The 21,636-nt window shown below is 43.0% G+C and overlaps 1 protein-coding gene and 1 non-coding gene across 2 annotated transcripts in view; both read left to right on the forward strand.

Moving 5' to 3' along the window:
- DMXL1 (Dmx like 1) overlaps positions 1–21,636 on the forward strand; it is a 111,397-nt gene that overhangs the window by 87,171 nt on the left and 2,590 nt on the right. Inside the window, exons 32-41 of the mRNA XM_066603097.1 lie at positions 3,303–3,504; positions 5,023–5,140; positions 6,933–7,019; positions 10,124–10,245; positions 11,418–11,559; positions 13,907–13,967; positions 14,833–14,960; positions 17,073–17,165; positions 17,725–17,816; positions 20,089–20,141. Of these exons, the coding sequence (XP_066459194.1) occupies positions 3,303–3,504; positions 5,023–5,140; positions 6,933–7,019; positions 10,124–10,245; positions 11,418–11,559; positions 13,907–13,967; positions 14,833–14,960; positions 17,073–17,165; positions 17,725–17,816; positions 20,089–20,141 (1,098 nt within the window). The remainder of the gene's footprint in view (positions 1–3,302; positions 3,505–5,022; positions 5,141–6,932; positions 7,020–10,123; positions 10,246–11,417; positions 11,560–13,906; positions 13,968–14,832; positions 14,961–17,072; positions 17,166–17,724; positions 17,817–20,088; positions 20,142–21,636) is intronic.
- LOC136630962 (U6 spliceosomal RNA) lies at positions 19,854–19,960 on the forward strand. The gene has a single exon (XR_010792966.1). It is a non-coding gene; the product is annotated as a U6 spliceosomal RNA (small nuclear RNA).

Here is a 21,636-nt window from a genome sequence, read left to right on the forward strand (position 1 = left end):
TGTATCCTTTAGTTGTATATACAGCCAATATTTAATACATTCATTTTTTTTTTTATGTGTGTAATTAGGGAACACAGCAAGACCTGATGTATCGTTGCTACCACTAGGAAGATAACACTAAGCACAGAGTGTTAGTTCCTCCCACCAGCTATGCCCCTCCTGCAGGCACAGTTAAATCTGTTTAGCTTAGTATCCGTAGGAGGCAGACCTCCTGCTCTGCAGGTTTTCTATTGCATTTTTCATTTTTTCCCTTTTATGTTGGGAATACAGGGTTGTCACTAGATCACCCTGTTCACCCACATGAAGAGGGAGAACAGATTAGCCCTAACCTCTCTGTTGCCTGTTCTGCCTCCAGAAGAAAAAAAGGCATAGACGAACCCTAACTCCTCTGTGGCCCATCAGCTATAGGGTCCTCGTTTATATGGTGAACTCCTGGCCGGCGCACTCCCTCCTTTTACCAAGGGGAGGTGAGTCAAAGGGGGACACTGCTGGACTGTTACTATGCAGGCCAAGCTCCTTATTTCAGAAAGCATCCCAGGCTAGGTAAGTATGGAAATCTCCCTCTGGGACATTTTTCTCCCTCCCATTCATTGTTCAGGCCCCCCACCCTTCCTCCTGTCAACTGTGTAGGGCACATTGGCGCCCTGGGAGGTGTGCGACTTTATTCCTGAAGTACATAGGCAGCTGGCCATGTCTGGCTCCACCCCTTCGGCCACAGGTCCTTCCTTCTACCCTGTTAACTGCTCATACAGCGGCCTTCCACAGAGAAGTAGTCGTCGGAGTCCCGGGTCTCCCTGTGCTAGAAGGAAGACATGACCGCATTCAAGGTGCATAATTCCAAAATCTTTATTCCTCCAATGATCTAACAGCAGCAACTTTTCGACCTCATTACACTTACATTATCTTAGGACCCGGCAACTGACATTGGTGAACCTTTTCACATGAGACCCAATGTTCAGCCCCCACCATGTTGTCATCAAGAATGGAAGGGCTCATTGCCTTGACTGTATCACACTATCCGTGCTTACCAAGCCCATAGACAGCATGTTTCTCCAGGTGATTCACTAGTCCCCCTTCTCACGTCAATTGTAGATGAGGTGAATCCAGTACACAAGAGTAATATGGTGGGGAAGCTACTACAGATGTACTTTAATTTCTCCCCATAGGAGGAGTAGTTGCCCTGTAGGGTCATGTATGTGACATTGCTGGCAGTCAGCCTTAGTATTAATCAGTCATCTTCAATTCCCTCCATTGTAAGAATATCTGTTAGGATCTAGAAACTCTCAATAGCACAGTAACCACGCCTGCACAGTGTTCCGGTAAAGAGCTGACTTAAAGCCCAAGCTAACAGTTTCTTGCAGTATTGATCCTAGAGGAAGGCGCTCTCTGCGAGACTTCAACAGGCTTGTCTGTCTAACAGCAGTGAAAAATACGTATGTTTGCTTGGTGAGTGATTAAGCAATCCGCATTAGCATCTGTCGACCTCTGTGATCCCTTCCATAGGAAGAGTAAATTGTATTTTTCTGTCCTCGGTAACTAAATAGCTTTCACATTTGTAGAGCTCATCAGATAGGCTCATTATCCTACTATCACTTCTTGTCGCCTATTTGACCGCCCTTTTTTGAATGAAGGCTGAGGGCTACTAACTAATCAGCTCATTCTAGATGTCCCTCTTATTATTACTGTAGTTTCGCCCCTTTTCTTATAAGTTGAGTAGGCAATGTGTTGTCCTCTGGCTGTACGACATATCATCTTGCCTGGTAGGTGGTTTCCATCACATCTAATGTCTCTGTGCTTAGGTCAAGACGTATGGCTCATTTTAATAACCATCATTGACATGTTGTCATCACTGCACAATAAGAAATCTTAATTCTGAATGTCCTTTTCCATGGCAGTTTCGTCTAGACTGGACACGTTTGTTAGTCTCATCCTCCCTTGAGATCCAACTTTTTAAAAGAAAAAAAAATCTCACCGTGTAGGTAAACCTTGGGTAGACTTGACGTCCCCATAGAGGTGATCTTTTTCCCAATTAAGCCTCCCCACCCCACCCCTTTTATTTATTTTTTTTTTCTTGATGGCACAGATCTTGATTCCCTTAGCTGATCACTCTCCAATGGGCTTCCTTCAGTCTGGTTCATCCTTGCCAAAATTTGCGTACAGATCTTCCCCCAACACGCTCGTCATCCTGCATCTTTAAGTCTTCCCTATACCTTTCATTCACTACATCTCCACGCTGCCCTGTCCTTGCTTGGGTCAGTTGAAGAATGTCAAAGGAATGGCCTACTTAGGCAATCCAAGAAGAACCCACAACTTGACAACTGCTTTGGAATGTCCCACGGTCTTGCTGTGTCCCCCAATGACACAGATGAGAAAACAGGATTTTTGTTATCGTTAAACCTATTTCTCGTCTCGTTCATTAGGGGACACGGCACCCAATAAATATTAAAGGGGTTGTCCCGCGCCGAAACGGTTTTTTTTTTTTTTTCAACCCCCCCCCCCCCCCCCCGTTCGGCGCGAGACAACCCCGATGCAGGGGTTAAAAAAGAACACCGCACAGCGCTTGCCTGAATCCCCGCGCTCCGGTGACTTCTTACTTACCTGCTGAAGATGGCCGCCGGGATCTTCTCCCTCGGTGGACCGCAGGGCTTCTGTGCGGTCCATTGCCGATTCCAGCCTCCTGATTGGCTGGAATCGGCACGTGACGGGGCGGAGCTACACGGAGCCGGCATCCTGCACGAGCGGCCCCATTGAGAAAAGAAGAAGACCCGGACTGCGCAAGCGCGTCTAATTTGGCCATTAGACGCCGAAAATTAGACGGGCTCCATGGAAACGAGGACGCTAGCAACGGAGCAGGTAAGTGAAAAACTTCTTATAACTTCTGTATGGCTCATAATTAATGCACAATGTACATTACAAAGTGCATTAATATGGCCATACAGAAGTGTATAGACCCACTTGCTGCCGCGGGACAACCCCTTTAATATACATGGCCCCTAGTTGCCTTAAAAGAAGGGATTTACAGTCCTTTCTGAATCTTACACTGTGCCATCGTTTTCCTATTACGGTCCGTATTATTTGATGTGTTCATTTTGTTTCTCCTACTGCTCGTCTACAAACTGATTTAGCTCAGTGCCTGCAGGAGGGGAATGGCTGATAAGAGCAACTAACACTCCTTTGTGATTAGTGTCGCCTCCTAGTGGTAGCAACTATACTCAAGGTCTTGCTTTGTCCCCCAATGAACGAGATGACAAATGGATTTTACCATAAGTAACAAAAGTGCCGTTTTTCCCCTCCCTTCCCAGAACTTCCAGTGGCTTCTCCACTCTGTCATGCCACACTGAAGACTTTACAGAGGTGGGAGCAGGTACTCTTAAGGCGGCTTGAGCTGTATGAGGGTCCACCACAAGACTTCATTACAGTACCCACCTCCGAGGAGGCCTTGTCTGCTGGTCCTGCTATCCTGAGACATAAAGCCTTGCTGGAGCCTACAAATACACCCTTCAAGTTAGTATTTCTGTAATTAAAACCTTTAGCATCTGTTCTTACTGGCATCATTGCAGGTTTGTCAAGGTTTGCAGTCATTTTGATGACAAGAATAGCACAGTTGATGGGGTTAATTGGAATTCACTGGTAACTGTTTTTAAAAATGGGTCCCACGCAATGGTCATGGCTCATTTTAACAGTCAGCACAGGCTGCAGTAATAGCTGTATAGGGAAAATGTGCAGCGCAAAAGCTGTTTTCATGCTTCTTTCTGTGCATGAGACTGAACTGTGCCTAAGCACTGAAATCGTTGTTGGCTCTGACACTCGACAAACCTAATATTTGTACCAAACGGAAGTGGTAGCCAGATGGGGACAGCAAGCTGTGAAGCCGGGGAGCAAGACAGTGCAAGTGATGGCTAGAGCAAGAGATCACGATGGCATACACGGTCATCCTTCTGTCTGTTGTAGAGCTGGTAAGATTATCTGCAGCATTTTGTACCATGTTGTCGGCGGCTGCTGTGCAGAAGCTCCGTGTGAGTTATAGCTGCAGCTTAAACATTCCTACAGATGGAGTCGAGCTCATCAACTATGCAACCCGCTCTGTATGAAAGGTCGGGCTGCTGCTAGAACTCACGTGGAACGTCGGCACTACAGCGGTGACAACCTCATATAGAGTCATGCACAGAATGTATTCAGGGGTATAATGTGACCCGACCCTTCACATCAGTGCATTACAGCAGACTGCTGCAGTAATCTACAACTTGTGGGCCAATTAAAATGCATAAATTACTTTGTCACAATTTATAAAGCTGCATAGCCACACTATATGCCATGAGACTGCTAGATGTGTGTCCCACCTGTGGACCTGCATCTTATCCCCTCCACCCCCTCCCACCATGTCATCGGCCAGTACAGAACCCGCTGAACAGAGAACTTGCATAGTAGTGAAAACCCCGAAACCAGCTCACCTAGCAGGGAGGATGCACGGATGTGCCGGGAACACCAGGTGATGAGGTAGGGGCCAGCATCCATACAGCTGAAGGGTTTATTAGGAATTCAGATAAAATACAAATATACAGAAGACAGTCATGTTCTTACATATTTCAGCCCTTGGTCACAGCATGTAACTAATTCCAGACAACAGGTAAGTTAGAAAGGTATATGTGACCAAAAGCTGACCACATGGTCGCAAATTACCAATCATGTATGTAGCACACAGCAAGAACAGAATAACATGTAAAAGCCTTGCATATGAGAGGAGTAAAAAAATGAAATGCAGGAATAATACAGATATTGTATCGTAAGCTGTGATTTAATATTTTAATCTCATATTTCCAAGAAGGTTTGAAATGAGTAAAATCCCCGGGATCCAGCATCTTACAGAAGTCTATTATTTCTGGGAATGAAGAGTGTTCACCTCTAGTGTGTTTCATGAATGCCTGTGGCTTCTCAGCATTGGATTTGATCCCTTCCTATGTTTGTTTTATTTGTCTAAATTACTGCATTTAAATTGTTTTATCCTTAATCTTGCAATTTTAGGTCAAAGCATTCCAGCACATTACCAGTGAAGAGACTTTGGCAATATCTCGTAAAACAAGAGGCAATCCAAGACACCTTTATTAGAAACATTTTTACTAAGAAAAGGTCCCTGAATGAGGTATGAGTACATGGAAAAATGTGCATCTGCTTTTGATGAGCGTTTTATTTCTCTTTAACCCTTATATTTAGAGGTTATAAAAACTATTGTTGCTATGCAGAACCAGTAGTGCAACCGTCAAGCAGACTTCTCTCCTCCTCTTAGTAATACATGCTAGATTAGTATGGTGCATTTACTGAAGGTGTACCAATGATCTGTCAGGAAGAGCCTATCTGGCGTTTACCTGACCATAAACCATTGTGACTGCAGCTTCTGCTTGGCTCAGCAGACTGTATTTAGCCTGACAAAGTTTACATGCCGGCCATACATCTTAGCTGCCAGGCCCACATGCACAATCTGTTGAGGCCGAGCATACATGCGTTACCAATGGGAAGGGGCAGTGTCTTATCCACCGTTAGGGCAAAAGGATCTGACATGTTGTAATCCAACATGCCCGGTCCACTTTTCCTGACATCTGCCATTTGGGCATTTTCTTTTCATGGCTTGAATATAGTGATTTATCCTTTTTTGGAACTATAAATACCTAAAAAGCAAAATTTCCCCTTGTAGAATGTCTATACTGCCTACAATAGGTGAATTCTTTTCCTCGTAGTTTAGACACTAGAATCTATCTGTTTTTTGTTTTTAGTTTTTTTGTATTTGGGTTTAGTAGACAGAAATACTAAGTACTGGTGCATTTGCCATTTTCAGTGGATTTCTTGTTTCTGCAAAATGAAGCAGATTGGCAGAAATGTTAATGCTAAATTGCATCTAAACAAATTTCAAGTGCCGGGTAGCTCGTTGGGTTGTTCTGTGTTCATATGGTGATGATGATTGCTGGACTGATCTGACCACCTCCTAAAGTCTGTAGTCAATGAATGTGTTAAATAGTGAATTACTGGAAAGTCTGAGTGGTCTATTGATCTCTACATACACTGCTTAATGAGGCTTTTCAGGAATTTGAGCTATATAATGATATATACACACACACATATACACTGCTATACTTCAGTATAGCGGTGTATTATAAGGCCTATGAAGCCCGGCCTGAGGCTGAACCTCCCACCATAGCTGGCAGAACCAGAAGAAGCTCCATCCCTATGTCTGCCCTGTCGCATTGACTGCGACCTATAAAGGGTTAAACACCAGGGATCGGTGGTTTCCCCAGTCCCTGCTGTTAGAACAAATGCGGGGCTGGTCTCTGATGTATGCGCTTTTTTATGGCGCTATATCAGAATAAGGCCCCTTAATGTCTGCCATAAAAAGGCGTATGGTCAGTTAAGGGATTAAAGGGAATCTTTCACATCCCTATAGCACCATAAATGAATTTGTGGCTGTGTTAGCAGAGGAAACTGGGCTGGCAATTTTATATATATATATATATATATATATATATATATATATATATATATATATATATATATATATATATATATATATATATATATATATATATATATATACACATATACATATATACATACACTTGCCCGCTACCTGGTTCCTGCTATGTCACCTGCCAAAGATGTGACTTTTCCCATATTGGCGGGTGACAACACAAGAAGCAGGGAGTGGGTGAGTATAAAAGCAGCGGAGTACATCAACAGACTCCCTGTCACCCCCACCCCTTCCCCCCTAACAGCACCTTTAATATGAAATTGTCACTTTCTAGTCATGCCTGAGCATCTCTACACTCGGTAGTCACACTGATTGTACTTGCCTTACTGTAGGATGTTTATGCTGTATTTTATTAATGCATTAGTGAATACCATTCCAAGCTCCTACCCCAGATTTGTGTCTTGTCTTGTTACAGACTGAAGCTGATTTGGCGTCCTCGGGAGGAAGAGCACGAATAATCCATAAGGAGTCTGATATAATCACTGCGTTTGTGGTAAATAAAGTACGTGGGCTTTTTCTTCATTCTTAGGTTTTTATCCTAGTTGTGCTGATATGTAGATGACTGCCAATATATGTAAAAGACCTCCTCTTTTTGTTACAGTAACTAGATGCAGTGTTGAGGGCTTTTTACACTGGCAGACCAGCTGAACGAATGTTAATCTTTGATCATTGGCGGTGTAAATATGCCCAGCGGTTTCAACATATCATAAACCGCTTGTTTCTTTGTTCATAGCATCTTTAATGCATGCTTTGAAATTGTCAGCTGCACAGCCCTTCGTGTAAGCAATAATGTGCGCCCAACAAAGTGTAAAAAAAAAAATTCAATAAACGAACAAAAGAGGGTTTTTTCCATGCTTTTATTTATTTTGGCTCCCCAAAAAAACGCAGTAGAAGTACCGTAATCAAAAAAGCAGTATGTACCCCCAAAATGGTACCTATAAAAACTACCGTTAGTCAGCCAAAAAAAACAAGCACTCACAGGGTTCTGTCCATGGTAAAAAGAAAAGTTTAGCAACTTTGAATAAAACAATTTAAAAAAAAAAAAGTAATTTTGAATAGTGCTTTTATTGTGCAAAAGTGGAAAAACTAAAAAAAAGTAATTTTGGTATTGTTGTTATCCTACCAGCCTGCAGAAAAAGAGTATAATGTAATTTTATGCTGTATGATTACTTGTGTAAAAGAAAAAAAATAGCAGAATTGATGTGTGTTCTCTCCCTGCCCCTGTAGAACATACATTCTTACATACATTATTTGCACCCAAAAATGGTACCAATAAAAAAGAAAAAAAAACTGTTTGCCACACACACAACAAGCCCCCGTGTCAATGAAAAAATATAGCTTTGGAAAACTGAAGATCAACCCCCCCCCCCCCCCCCCCCCCAAAATCAATGTGTTCTTTGGGCTAAAATAAGCCATGTTCTTAAGGGGTTAAAGAGGACCTGTTATCCTGTTTTCAGCTCCGTGAACTAAATGATGGAGCTCAAACACGAGGGAATGGGAGCTAGGTTTCATATCCATCACATGCTCAGTTCCTGAGCTGTCTCCGTGATGCTGGCACATGCCATGACTTTTTAGCCGTCTGTGTGCGCCCATACTCTGCCATAGACATGAATGTGAAGAGAGTCCGTGTGTACACACAGCAACTCGCAGGGATGAGGTGCCCAGTGAACATGAAACGGTGCCCCCTGGGATCCCTTTTTCCTCACTTCTGAGTGCCATGATATAATTTATACCAGTCAGTGCATGTTGGAGTTACCAACTGAACGTCCACCACATGACGGCGGTGCCAGTGCTCCTCTGCAAACATGAACCATAGAGAGATTATATGTTTCCAAATCATAATCTACATTAATGTTCCAATTGTAACTTCAGAACCTGAATAGTAGTGTGTATATATAATGTGTGTGTATATATAATGTATATATAATTATGTAGTATGTGTGGACATAAATGTATGTTTAGACAGTTTGTTTTAGAGACCTTTTTCTAGATTCTATTCTAACCTACAAACTGTTGGGCATTTATCAAAGCAGATGTTGCCAACGACTGCATTGATTATAAACTGTTTTAGGGTAAAAGGCGTCTGTACTGGTGTATCTTGTCTCCACCACAAGTATGGGTGGAGACTTAGTGATGGGCTGTATACGGCCACTGTATGCCCAGAAGTTTCTGATTGGCTGCCTGGAGCAAGATCCTAGCAGCGTGGGGACTGAGGTTTGCCTTGGATGGAGGGTTAGGGTTAGTTTAAGTGTTAGGTTTACATTATTAGCTGTTTACACCTAATAATGTAAGCCTAACATTTAAACTAACCGTAACCCTGCATACAACGCAACCCATCCCTGGCAGCCTACCATCATCTCGGGCGACAATTCTTGTTCCGCCTGCTGCAGCGGCGCCAGGGGTAACCACAGCGCACGTGCCTGTGCAGCGGGGAAAGGAGCGTGGAGCACAGTGGTTTTGGCCACAGGGGGACCAGTAGCGGACATGAGAGTACGTCAGGGAGAGCAGTGGGGACTCCAGTGACAGCGCTCCCGGCTGCAGCGGGCGCAGGGAGAACGGGAGCCCACATTGGCAGTCCTGCGTGGAGAAGAGCCCTGGAGCACATTTAGAGCAATTCCTGCCTGCAGCAGCCGACTGGGAGAACTGGAGTCGAGGTGGTAGTCAGCCGAGGAGATCAGCGGGGAGCTGTGTGACAGCGGTCCCGGCGTCAGCAGCGGGGAGCTGTGTGACAGCGGCCGCAGGCTGTACGGGAGCAGTGTCCTCCCTGCTCCGTACTACCCAATCGGAAACTAGGGGCCTGACTGACTGATGTTGGGATGGAGTGGGAGAGGAATTGGAATTGTTGGATTACACCATATCTGATCCTTCTGTTCTGCCAAGAGATCAGAAGTGTTCCACATGATTCTGAAAAAAAGAGAAAAATAGTTGCATGCTGTTTTATGGATGTATTCTCCTCCAAAGCTTTGTTTAGGGCTTAATCACACGGCTGATAGAGAGTTGAGTCCAAGATTCTCACGGACAACTCCCATCGGACGGCACACTTGCATCTTGTCCATGGCTGTCTGATGTGTGGGACACCGCACAATACATTTACTGTCCGAGAAGAGGTACTGCAGTGATTTTTCAAACTTTGACTTTCAGTCTGAGAGAAAATCCGCTCATGGGAGTGAACCCAATCAAATGAATGAGTTCTTTTCCTGTCTGAGTTCTGTTTGTCTCGAAATTGGACATAAATTGCACTGGAAAATCGCCCTAATGGGGGAAAATACTGTGGCTTAAAGAGACCCCTTATATCTGTGCACACATGCAATGCATTGCTCCCTCGCAGAGGTTCCTGTAATGTCTGGCAGCAGATGCCTATCCTCATCCTCAAGTGTGCATGTGTGATCTGCAGCTATCTGAAGGGAATGGGAGAGCTATCTATGGTGATATTTTATTGCCACTTCTGTATATGAAGACTGAAATGCAAAAATTGACTAACCACCCCCTGATTTGGTCAAATGTGTACTTAATTGTAGACAGTTCATAATATAAACAATATGCCCATTCTAGAAAGCCAAGAATAAATATACATTAAATATAAATGCAATAATCTATGTTTTTCAGGCCAACAGAAACTGTATTGCAATAGCTTCAAGTCATGACATCCAGGAGCTTGATGTGTCTGCGATCTTGGCCACCCAGATTTATTCATGGATTGACGATGAGTATGAAATTGAAAATAAAGGGTGTGTGTTTTTCTTTTATTTATAATGTCTTTTATATTGGTTGCATATTTGTGTACTGATAATTATGATCATAACGCTTTTATTGAACCTACTAGCTTTCTGCATTTAATGTTCACGCTGCGGAATTCCGCAGCATGAAAAAAAGCGCAGCATGCTATAATTGCCACGGGAAAACGCGTGGCCGGCTTCCATTATAGTCAATGGAAGCAGTCCATCATGCCATACTTCCGCTGTGAGCACAGCGGAAATATTGTGGGATTACGCACCACCGCCGGCTGCGTCATGCGCAGCGGATCCAGAGAGGTGAGTAGGAGTCCTTGGGGGCACCGTGTCGGACTCCGCTGCGATATTCCACTGGCGGAGTGAGACACAGCCGTGGGCATGAGGCCTTAAATGCAGAGTTTTATGAACATTCCCTTCCATGCCCTACTGTTGCATATTGTGATTCCTTCCCAACATAGGACCCACGAGCTATTCTAATGCATTGGTGGGCTCTCATATCCTCCTTCCCTCTTTTCCAGTAGCTCCAGTACTGGGTGATCCAGAATTCCTTCCATCATTGAAAGACTCTGTATTTACATCCTTGATAAATTCAAATAAGCTCAGTCATGCATGCCAGTGTCCCTCTTCACAATTCATATTCTGAGTCACTTACTGCTACTTCTGGTCCATAACCCCTGGGACTAAAGAGAGCTTTCCATTAACACATTTTTACATGGGGAGGTTTTGTATTTGAAAGACTTTGCCCACATTCAGGCATTATGCATCATACATCCGATTGTTCACTGAAGAAACCCCTTCCGGGTACCTCTTGCCACAGAACAGACAGAACAAATTTACACCAGTGCTGAAAAAGTCCTCCATTAGTTCTTGACTCTAAGAGGCCAGCTTTAAGACAATCTGAACTACCTGGAACACACCACACTTGGGGGCTCAGCTTGACTTGTTCCTTCTTGAAGTTCTGGAACCCTCACTTACATGCCTTTGTGTTCTAGTGCTCTTTAACCCCTGCCCCCCTCCACACACACAAGCTATAATAAAATATATATTTTTTTTAATTTATATATCTGTGTATAATTCTAGATATATGTATAAATGTTATTCTTAGTCATTTTTCTTCTTCCAGCTAGCTTTGATTTTTATGCCTTTTGTCACATCATGTTTTTCCCCAGAGCTGATGACTTTTTGGTTGTACACACTCGAGATGATCTTTCGGCAGTTCAAGGCTCAACTCCCTACACCCACAGTAATCCTGGAACACCTATAAATATGCCCTGGCTCGGAGGAGTTCAGACCGGAAGAGGTGCATCTGTGGTAAGGGAGATGATATATTTTTTTTATCAAGACCTTTTTTATAGAATTGCTTTTTTTTATATACAGAATGAATTTAATAAATTGTAACTGGTGGACATAAACTCTAATGTTTTTCTGCATCTGACGTATTACAGAAAATTAACGGAGTAAATAGTAGGTGACCCGATTGTTCCTCCTGTCTGGATGTTCTTATATTGCAAGTTCTACTACTCCTTTTATTTACCCCCAGTACATGATAAAACTGCTCAAAACAAATGTGTATTAAAAAAGCATATTTTGTTCCAAAACCACTACGGTATGCAGACGATGCATCTCCATAGTAGCAGACAACAAACACATTGTGTAGTGTAATCCCCCAGTCTAATACTTGTAATTATCACGCCCTTTGTACTAACATACATAGTCCCCATAGGCACTGTAGAAACACAACTCTAGGTATTTTTGTTATTGTATTGTTTCTACAGCTCCTGTGTGAACTGCGTGTCTTCATGGTAATAGACAACAAACTGTTTTCTGATCCTTCAGTTGTATTCTCTTCTACAAGTCATCTGCTTCCACTATATACCCAGATACAAAACTGGTTAGGTTCCAAGAATCTAGCCAGAATCACAGGCAGGTGGGAGGCAGACATTGGCCCTATGGAGGACGATCACTGGGAAGAAGTGCTGCAGATGCTACCCAAATTATCCCTAAGTGAAACATAGACTGTCCCAGATATATTTAATACATTGAGTGTATCGCTCCCCTGCTTTCTTGCACTCCATGGGAGTAAGAGATGATCCCCTGTGTACAAGATGTAAGATTCACCCTGGTGCTCTAATTCACATGATGTGGAGATGCCCAAAATTGAATAGATACTGGACCGATGCGTATTGTCTGATTGTAGGTGTCTATAAAATCAGTTTGGAATTGACACCACTGGTTGGCATACTCGGCTATGTGGATGTTACCAATTCCAGAGCCAGAACAGACTGCGGTGGCAAGGTATCTAGCAAGAACATTGATTGCACAACACGGGTTGGATGAATCTCCCCCAACATTAGGGGAGTTTAGAGATGAGGTTAATAGTATACTGCCATGAGAGAAGGGAGCATATCTTAAGCACAAAGTGGTGCATACATTCTATGAGACCTGGTCTAAATGGCTGAACACTCTGGGATTAGCGCCTTTTAAATATGCTTAATAATAATCTGTTAAGTGACGGAGCCTTGTAATGAGGATAAGAGGATCAGATAACGAGTATAGGGGAGAGCCTAGTGGTGGATTATCCCTAGCACTATAGGGAATTGGCTTCTGTATTTGCCAGTACCTGTCGGCCTTAATATCCTATTGGATATCTGTTTTGGGATACTTCTCTGCTTCCATAGGTGAAAGGACACAGCTGGGACATCACGTTCATCATTTGTCTGGATTCAAGATGGAACTTTATAGTTTTCACCAGACAGAGACTTGGGGAGGGGTGGCGGGGTGGGGGGGTTGGGGACTGTGGGTTGATTTGCTCAAAAATGAATTTAATTTAAATAAGTCATCTGCTTCCAGCTAACCTACCAAATGTGTATTGGCACATAACAAATATGAGTAAATATCGGATGGCAGGATTACACTACACAGAATGTGTTTGCTACCTGTTACTATGGAGATGCATAGGAGCTGTAGAAATAAAACAATAGGACATTTTTAAATAAAGGAGTTGTACCAAAATTGCCATTTTTATCACCTCTCCATAAGATGGGTGTCTCAGTATTTAATTCTGAAAATGGGGGTTTTATGTCCCACTCTTCGTCACCACGGGATCACTGCACCCACCTGTAGTGATGTGGAGATTGACTCAAGTGGCAGTCATATGTTCATTCTAATGGGACTGATGGACATAGCAATGCGCTTGTGGTCATCTATCTCCAGCCGTCCCATTGAAAATTAACAGAGCGGCATCACACATGTGCGATTTACCACTCCATTCAATCTCCTCCTCACTGCGGGAAGGGGGGGTGCAGTGAGGAGTAGAGGGGAACATGGGACCCCCCCTGTTCTCAGGATCAGTGGTGAGCCCCCCACTGATCAAACTGTTTATCACCTATCCTATAAATACATTGGCACAATAAATGCTTTGTAAAGTTGTACATGGCTGTTATTGCCTACTAATAACATTTATTTACTGCTGGTTTTAGATTTGTATGCAAAGCCAGGATTTTCGCACAGCAGGATTATAACTGATAGTATTTATATAGGGGAGATTAACTTTGAATATCTACACAGATTATATTCAATACATTGAATTCTCAATCATGAATGTTTTTTCTTTTGCCCAAACTACACAAATAAAATACAAATGCTTTGTTTCCTGCAGATGATAAAAAAGCAAATCAAAGATGTCCGAAGGATGGCATCACATCCAACCCTGCCTTACTGTAAGTTAATGTCTGTATGTAGAGGCTTGGCCTTAGTGAAAGTGTGAAAGAGACCTGAGCGGATTGTCAGTCTTTTCTTTTTTTCTAATAGTGCCTAAATGAGAAAGAAAAGTAATATAATAGACTAAAGCTATAGATCAGCATTTTCTATTTTCCGTCTCCAATAGGCCTGATTGTTGTGGATCCACCAGAGGTTTCTTGCATAGACTGTCTGGTCTGACAAGCAGTTTGTGACTTTAGCCTGGATTTCTCAGGAATATTTATTTGTATTTTATTTTATAAATGCATTATAGATTGTTGCGAGCCAAGATGACCTTCTTTTTATTGAAAACTTGATGTCCTAATTATATGAATGCAGCTAACAAGTGATATCTGTTAGCTGTTATAAAATGTTAAATGAATGTACCGTTAGCTTTCAAGTATTTCTAAAGTATTACTGTTTAATTCAATATTCTACTACTAGTATAATTAACAACAATGAGGAGAATGGCTGAGTGTTTGAAGGAACAAAAGGGTCAAAACAATCTGCAGTACCAATGGTGTTCTTCTAGAGCAGTGTTTCCCAATTCCAGTCCTCAGGGACCCCCACAGGTCATGTTTTCCTCAGTGTTGCACAGGTGATGTAATTATCATCAGTGCCTCAGGTGTTCTTACTATAGGATATCCTGAAAACATGACCTGTGGGAGTCCATGAGGACTGGAATTGGGAAACGCTGATCTAGAGTAGCCGAAAAAGATCATTTATATTTTCAACCAAAAGATCGGCGACATGCAGCTTGTCTAGTATGATTTAACGAGTCAAGAAAAACGTGTCATCACTTCATCTTTTATGTAACTGTTTTCAATCATTTGTATGTTGATGTAGATCTCACTGGTGCCCAAGATGGCAGCGTAAGAATGTTTGAATGGGGTCACGCTCAGCAGATAACTTGCTTTAGGACAGGTGGAAATTCTAGAATAACTCGGATAAAGTTTAACCACCAAGGAAACAAGGTACAGTACATAGAAGACTTGATAATAAGGCTCTCTACGGAGCTCTATTGTGACTACTTAGCTTGAGTTGCGCCAAATGCTTAACTACATGTGTATGCGCTATCAAATGTTTCATAGCTTCACTTTAATAGACATTTTAAGCTTGCAGTTCTAATACTACAATTTGCAATCTTAAAATCTCCATGTAAGATGTGTTATTCTAGCTAGTCATATGGTGATTTCCATATTTGCTATCATTAACCCTTTCCAATCCAATTTGTCTCCTGGTTTTCCTAAGGGGCTTAGTCTTTTTCTGCCGTTATACAACAGCGCTATATGCTGGCTAAAGCCAGTACTGCATGAGGTGACACGTTGGATAGGCTCAGACAGCAGAGAGGCTGGCAATATGCAGTAAGAGAACCCCAACGGATGTCTTCCAGCATCGGAGCTGTACAGCCTTAAAGTGTAATGTCTTCAGAGGTCAGACAGTGGATTGAAAAGGGTTAAGGTGGCCACACTTGCAATCTAAGTCAAGTGTCCCTTTTGGAAGGACAAGCCAACCATCTTAAGGGTATAGGGTTGTTCTCTGTCTCTCTCTCTCCTCATAGCAGATTTGCAGGAAAGAAGCATTGGGTATGTTGGATTCCAGAATGCCACATCCTTTGTTTGCACTGGATATAAGCCTCAGCTGGAGATGTCTAGCAGCACTTTCTGCCCTCTCTCAATTGAGAACACATGCGTGCTCATGTGCACACTTATGAGGTTCTCCAACACCTATATAAGGTGTCTGCCCCCCTTTTAATCAGATGTGACATGCTCTAGAGATGTCCATAAAAAATACGTGCCTCGTAGGACAGTATGCAACGTTGGTATGCCTTCTACATCCAAACTTAGGTATGCACTTAGCTGTTTGGTTGACCAAGAGGTGCTTCCTTCCCGGGATTACCACCCAACCTACAAGATCGTCGGACTCACAAGTGTTAAAATGCATGCCAGCGGAAAGCCTGGACTGTTGTCCAAGCTTCTCTGCTGATATATATTCTACTGCTCTATAAATGACAGCAGTGTGTTTACATAGGACCTAGTAGGTTATTTTAAGTCCATTAACAGTAGCAACATTAAAGAGATAAATGACAATTGCAGCTCTACTAAACGCCAGCTCTCAGTCTGAAGCCCCATTCACACAGGACAAATGTCGGGCAAACTATGCCCAACACTCATCCCTGTGTGTACTCACTCCTGTGCGGTCACACAGGAGTGAGTATCGCTAGCTCTCTGACAAAGCGGCCAGCAGGGACGGCTGGAGGAGATTTCACTCCTCACTATCCCCCGCCCCTTTCCATTCACGTCACATAGCTGCCGTTCGGTGCTGTTTACATTCATCATTCAGGATTTTACGCAGCCTAAACGACAATCCTGAACGCTGATTGCTCAGTGTAACCAGCAGTCGTTCAGTACTGAATGGCCGCTGTGTTAGTGACTGGAGAAGGGCAGGGGAGCGAAACTAGTGAGGTCTCCTCCAGGCGCCCCGCTGCGAGCCAGTAGTACATGGCAGTGAGTACATGCGGGGACGAGTGACGGGCATTGTTTGCCCAAGAGTTGCCCTTTGTAAAAGGGGCTTAAGGCCCAATGTCCACGGGCAAATTTGCATTGCTGGACGCCCGCACGGATGATCCACAGTTCAGACCGCCCATATGAAAACATGGGCGTCCACAGCTGAATTAAAGCATGCGGATTTGTTTTGCGGACCTTTTGGTCCAGAAAACAAATTGCAGCATGCTGTATTTTGCTGCGGTTACCGCATGGAGTGCTTCCATTGAGGTCAATGGAAGCCGTCCAATCAGCGGTCCATCCGCAGTTGAATTGCAGACGGGCCATGGATTCCGCGGGAAAGTAGATTTAAAAAGAAATAATGAAAATCTCCACTGCGCATGTGTGCCAGTCGGCGCTTCTGCACACATCCGATGTGAAGACCTGCAGAGGTAAGCACTGTCCTTGGCCATGAGCAGGGTCGGATTTCGCTGCGGGCTCTGACCTGCCCGTGGATATGAGGCCTTAATGTTTGGTTCCTTTTTTACCTTTTTAGTGTGTATAATATATTATTTTCATAGTTCTTTTTTTTTTCCCCCACAGTTTGGAATAGTTGATGCTGATGGGTTTATCAGTCTGTATCAGACCAACTGGAAGTATAGTGCTGCTAGTGGAAGTCCAGCCAAGCCATACCTGGTAATTTATCGGTTTTATTCTAACTCATTGCTTATGTAGTGCCAACATACACTACAGTGATGTACATAGATTGTAATCACCAACATCAGTCATTGTCCACCAATAGAGGGCTTATTGGTAAATTTTGGATATTGGAAGGATATTCCTAGTAAGGGCTCATTCACACGGGCGTATTGGCACCGCATATTTTGCACCTGTGTTTCCCATGCGTAATACAGTGCCGACCCCATTGAAAGCAATGTGAGAACTCCACGACCCTCTGCCGCGGCTGTGACAGTGATGTGAGTCTGTGTTGGTATCAAAACGCCTCACATCCAACAGGGCTTTCCAAACGAATGGCGAGCGCGATATGGGGGTGGGTTTCATGGCCCCATATCGCGCTCGCCCCTGTGAGGCTACCCTTAGTGTGAGGGAAAACATCCAAACTTCATGCAGATGTTACATTAGATGGGTGTGACCCAAAGGCTGCGGACCGCATTCTTCCTGTATATTTCTCTACATCAGCAGATACAGGTGCAGGATACCATTCACCACCTTCTTTTTCTTTTCCATTGTATAGACCTGGCAATGCCATAACAAAACCGCCAATGACTTTGTTTTCATAAGTTCATCTTCTCTGATAGCAACAGCTGGGCAGTCAAGTGATAACAGGTAATTAACGGTTACTTTCATAGATTTTTGCTGTAATAAATGTATATAGTGCACTTAGGATGCATTATTTTTTTTTAAAAACCTGTTTCGTGAAAGAAAAACATGGAATGCCTAGACATGTTTCATCAAGTCTGTATGTTTCAATAAAATGAATGAAAACCTTTAATGTGGGGTTAGCTTTTCTACCGCTGAGAATTTTTGTGTTCCTTTCCTTGTTTATTCCTCCATTTCGTTTTTGGGAGTAAAGGTACCTTTTATACGGGGTGATCGTCGGCTGAATAATCATGCGAAAGACCAAATGACGGTTGTTGAGTGTAAACCCGGCCACCGACAGGGTGATGAGCAATATATTTCTAGACGTTTCATTTCAGCTTACCAAAAATAGTCGCTGGTTGGTCAAAAGTCATCTGGTGTAAAGTCACACTTGTTTGTATTTGAACGAGTGGCAAACCAATTTGCATGGAGATCCCCTCTATGAATGATGTGTCGGCAAACAACTAATGAACAATCAGCGCTCTGTGTAAAAGCCAAGAGCGACTGCCGTTCGTACACTTCAGTGACTTTTCCGAGCAACTTTCGAAGTGATGGTTGCTCCATGTAAAGGTACCTTAACACAAGAGATGAGTTCTGTAAAGCTTGCAGGACAGAAAATGTAACTAATGAAAGTAAAATCTCTCACTAATCTAAATCCCCGCTCCATGGATTGCCCGTACATGCTGAGGCCAAGCTGTAGTAATTGCCTGTGGTTTTTCCACTAATTGCCATACTGTACTTGTACTTGTAAGTTAAAGCCACGGGTGCAGCATAGCATTGGAGGCAATCCATGTACAGCTACCATATGTTTATCCCATGTTGATTATTGCATTGGCGTGAGGCTAACTTGCATGTGTTATATTTGCTTATAAGTAGTTGGGCGTGGATAATAAGATCACTTTACATTGGCGGCCCCTTTGATTATATTCTTTATATCAAAGGACATCATTATGGTGTATCAATGATGGAAGCGGACCGTGTGATTGTAACTCTCTGCTTCTGCTGTGGTACCAATATTCTTAAATTAGACTTCCAATTCTGGTTTGGGTTGTAATCTGTCTGCTTTTGAAACAGGACTTCTAGTACGGTATTGTGTTGTCAAGGTTGATTATGCCAATGTGTGTCCTACGAACAGAGAGGAAGACCTGTTAAGGCCTATTTAGACAACGATTATCGCTCAAAATTCGCTCAAAAGCTGTCTTTTCCAAGCAACTTTCGGAAAGTTGTCTGAAAAACAGCCGATAAATACATTGTATCAGGTAGGATCGGCTCCTGATCCTCCTCAGTACAAAGACTGAATGTAAAGGATGTAAATTTACGCCCTGTGTCATTAAGGGTTTAATATATTGTCCTCTTAAAAGGACATTATCAGCATTTTTGTATTCGTTTAAACGGACTGAGCAGCTTTTGGAGCACGTAAGCCTACAGTATACAGTAAAGTCCCATTTAGACACAACAAATATCACTCAAAATCCACTCAAGCCATCTATTGAGCGATAATCATTGGGTGTAAATGTGCCCATCTTTCACTTTTTTGCCGAACGATGGACCGCACGCTGTGTTCTGGCCGGGGAGTGCTGATTACATTGTCACAGCTGTCAGCCCTGTGGCAGAACAAAGGGAATTTATTCAAAGAACGGGTGGTCTGTTCCCTGAATACAGCTCCCAGTGGCTCACATGCTACTAATTGGTACTAATAGGCATTAGTACCAAGTAGTCGTTTCTGCAAAATGATCGCTCAAAAGCCATCTTTTGAGCGATCATTTTTGTGTCTAAATGCACCTTAACAGCGACTGTACAGAAAATTATCTTCCCAACAATTGAAAATCTGCAGCAGGGCCAACAATCCATGTAGATTTTTTTTCTGCAGCTTGGAAATCAGGATTTGTTGGCCGTTCTATGACTGAAGTGTGGATTTTAAGAGCAAAATTTAGCAATAATTACATCACATGTAAACCCGGCCTAACAACGCCTCCTAATTTCTCATTTAAAATACAAAGATACGTGCTCGCTTCGGCAGCACATATACTAAAATTGGAACGATACAGAGAAGATTAGCATGGCCCCTGCGCAAGGATGACACGCAAATTTGTAAAGTGTTCCATATAAAAATTAAAAATAAAACGCAAAGATAAGTGATTGCCTTAACCTAGAAATACATGTGATAAGTGCACACTTTTATTTTTTATTGTTTTCAGCTATTTACTGTACTTTAAGTATTTTTGTCTCATCTTCCCAGAAATATCTGTCTATGGGATACTTTGGTTACACCAGCAAGCAGTTTAGTTCATGGTAAGAACTGTTTTTTGTTTTTTTTTTTCACTTTATTCATACTTGAATGTTAAAAAGTCTGAGGTAGAGATGAGCGAACGTACTCGTTTAGGGCGATTTTCGCAATCGAGCATCCCTTTTTTCGAGTAACTGACTACTCGGGCGAAAAGATTCGGGGGGCGCCGGGGGTGAGCGGGGGGTTGCAGAGGGGAGTGGGGGGGAGAGAGAGAGCTCTCCCTGTTCCCCACTGCTACCCCCCGCTCTACCACGCCCCCCCCCCCCCCCCGAATCTTTTTGCTCAAGTAGTCAGTTACTTGAAAAAAGCGATGCGCGATTGCAAAATCGCCCTAAACGAGTACGTTCGCTCATTTCTAGTCTGAGGTCATGCTAAATCTTGTGGCGGGTGGCTAAAATAAAGAAAAGAAACTACTCTTCTTAAATGTTCCTCTGGTCAAGCGCCTCTGGTTCAGTCCTGTAAATGCCTACAGCAGTCACATAGTCTTACGTGGTTTTATATGTTAATGATCATTAAAGGAGTATTTCCATTTGGTTGTGCTACACTGTTTCCAGAATTCCCATTAACTTCTATAGGAGTTAAGGACATGGCACAGAGCAGTCCGGTCGTCCGTTTCCATAACATCTACCTGGATTCTGTGGAGTGTGTCCGTTCTTCAGTTAGGTGTAGGTACCACCTCTGCCGGATATTCATGACCTATCTTGTGGTCTGAAGTGGGAATACCCCTTTAACTTCTGTGATTTAGCTGATATATGCAAATTCATGCACTTGTTGACAAAAAAAAAATAATGCACCCAGATAGAAATGTCGGATTGCTGCAGAACTCTGCATGTAGTTATGTCTCAAGCAGATATGTAATTACAGTTGTGGTCCAGTTAGACACTGGGTCTTGCCACCAGTGTCCATAAAAGGGCTTCCTCAATTGCCCTAAAAAAGGCTCCCAGAGGTTACTTTTGTACAGTGTACCTCTTGTTGAGAGACTGTTGACCACTACATATGTCTTTACCACGTACTTGAAGATATTTTGCCCAGTTAAGACTGCCAGGGGGTGCATCGTTGGAATAGAATAAAAAATTATGGTGGTTTTCACGGATTACCTGCTATCTATGCCATTCTGACCAAGCAGTTAGGAGTGGTTGGGTGAGGCACGTGCACACGGCAAACAGGCTCCAGATGGCCTAGACCACGAATAGAGAGGATCATTTGATCCACCAACAACCCTGAGCAGATCCAACAGCTTTGTTATCCACCATTCAGACACAGGATCTTGATGCCCAGACCATTTAAAGGTGCTTAGTGGAAGGAAATTTGGTGTCATGGTGCTCATTACATGTCCTGCCATTAACACACCCAACACAATCACCTTGATTTGCAGTAGTGTTGTGAACAAGAAACCTAGTCTACTGCAGACTACTGTACTAATATATAAATATATATTTTATGCAAAAGCCCTCACTGTGACTGACTGACACGTCACTAATCGAGATGAGCGAACGTACT

The sequence above is a fragment of the Eleutherodactylus coqui genome, chromosome 5 (genome assembly GCF_035609145.1).
Source record: "Eleutherodactylus coqui strain aEleCoq1 chromosome 5, aEleCoq1.hap1, whole genome shotgun sequence".
In the NCBI taxonomy this organism is placed as follows: Eukaryota; Metazoa; Chordata; class Amphibia; order Anura; family Eleutherodactylidae; genus Eleutherodactylus; species Eleutherodactylus coqui.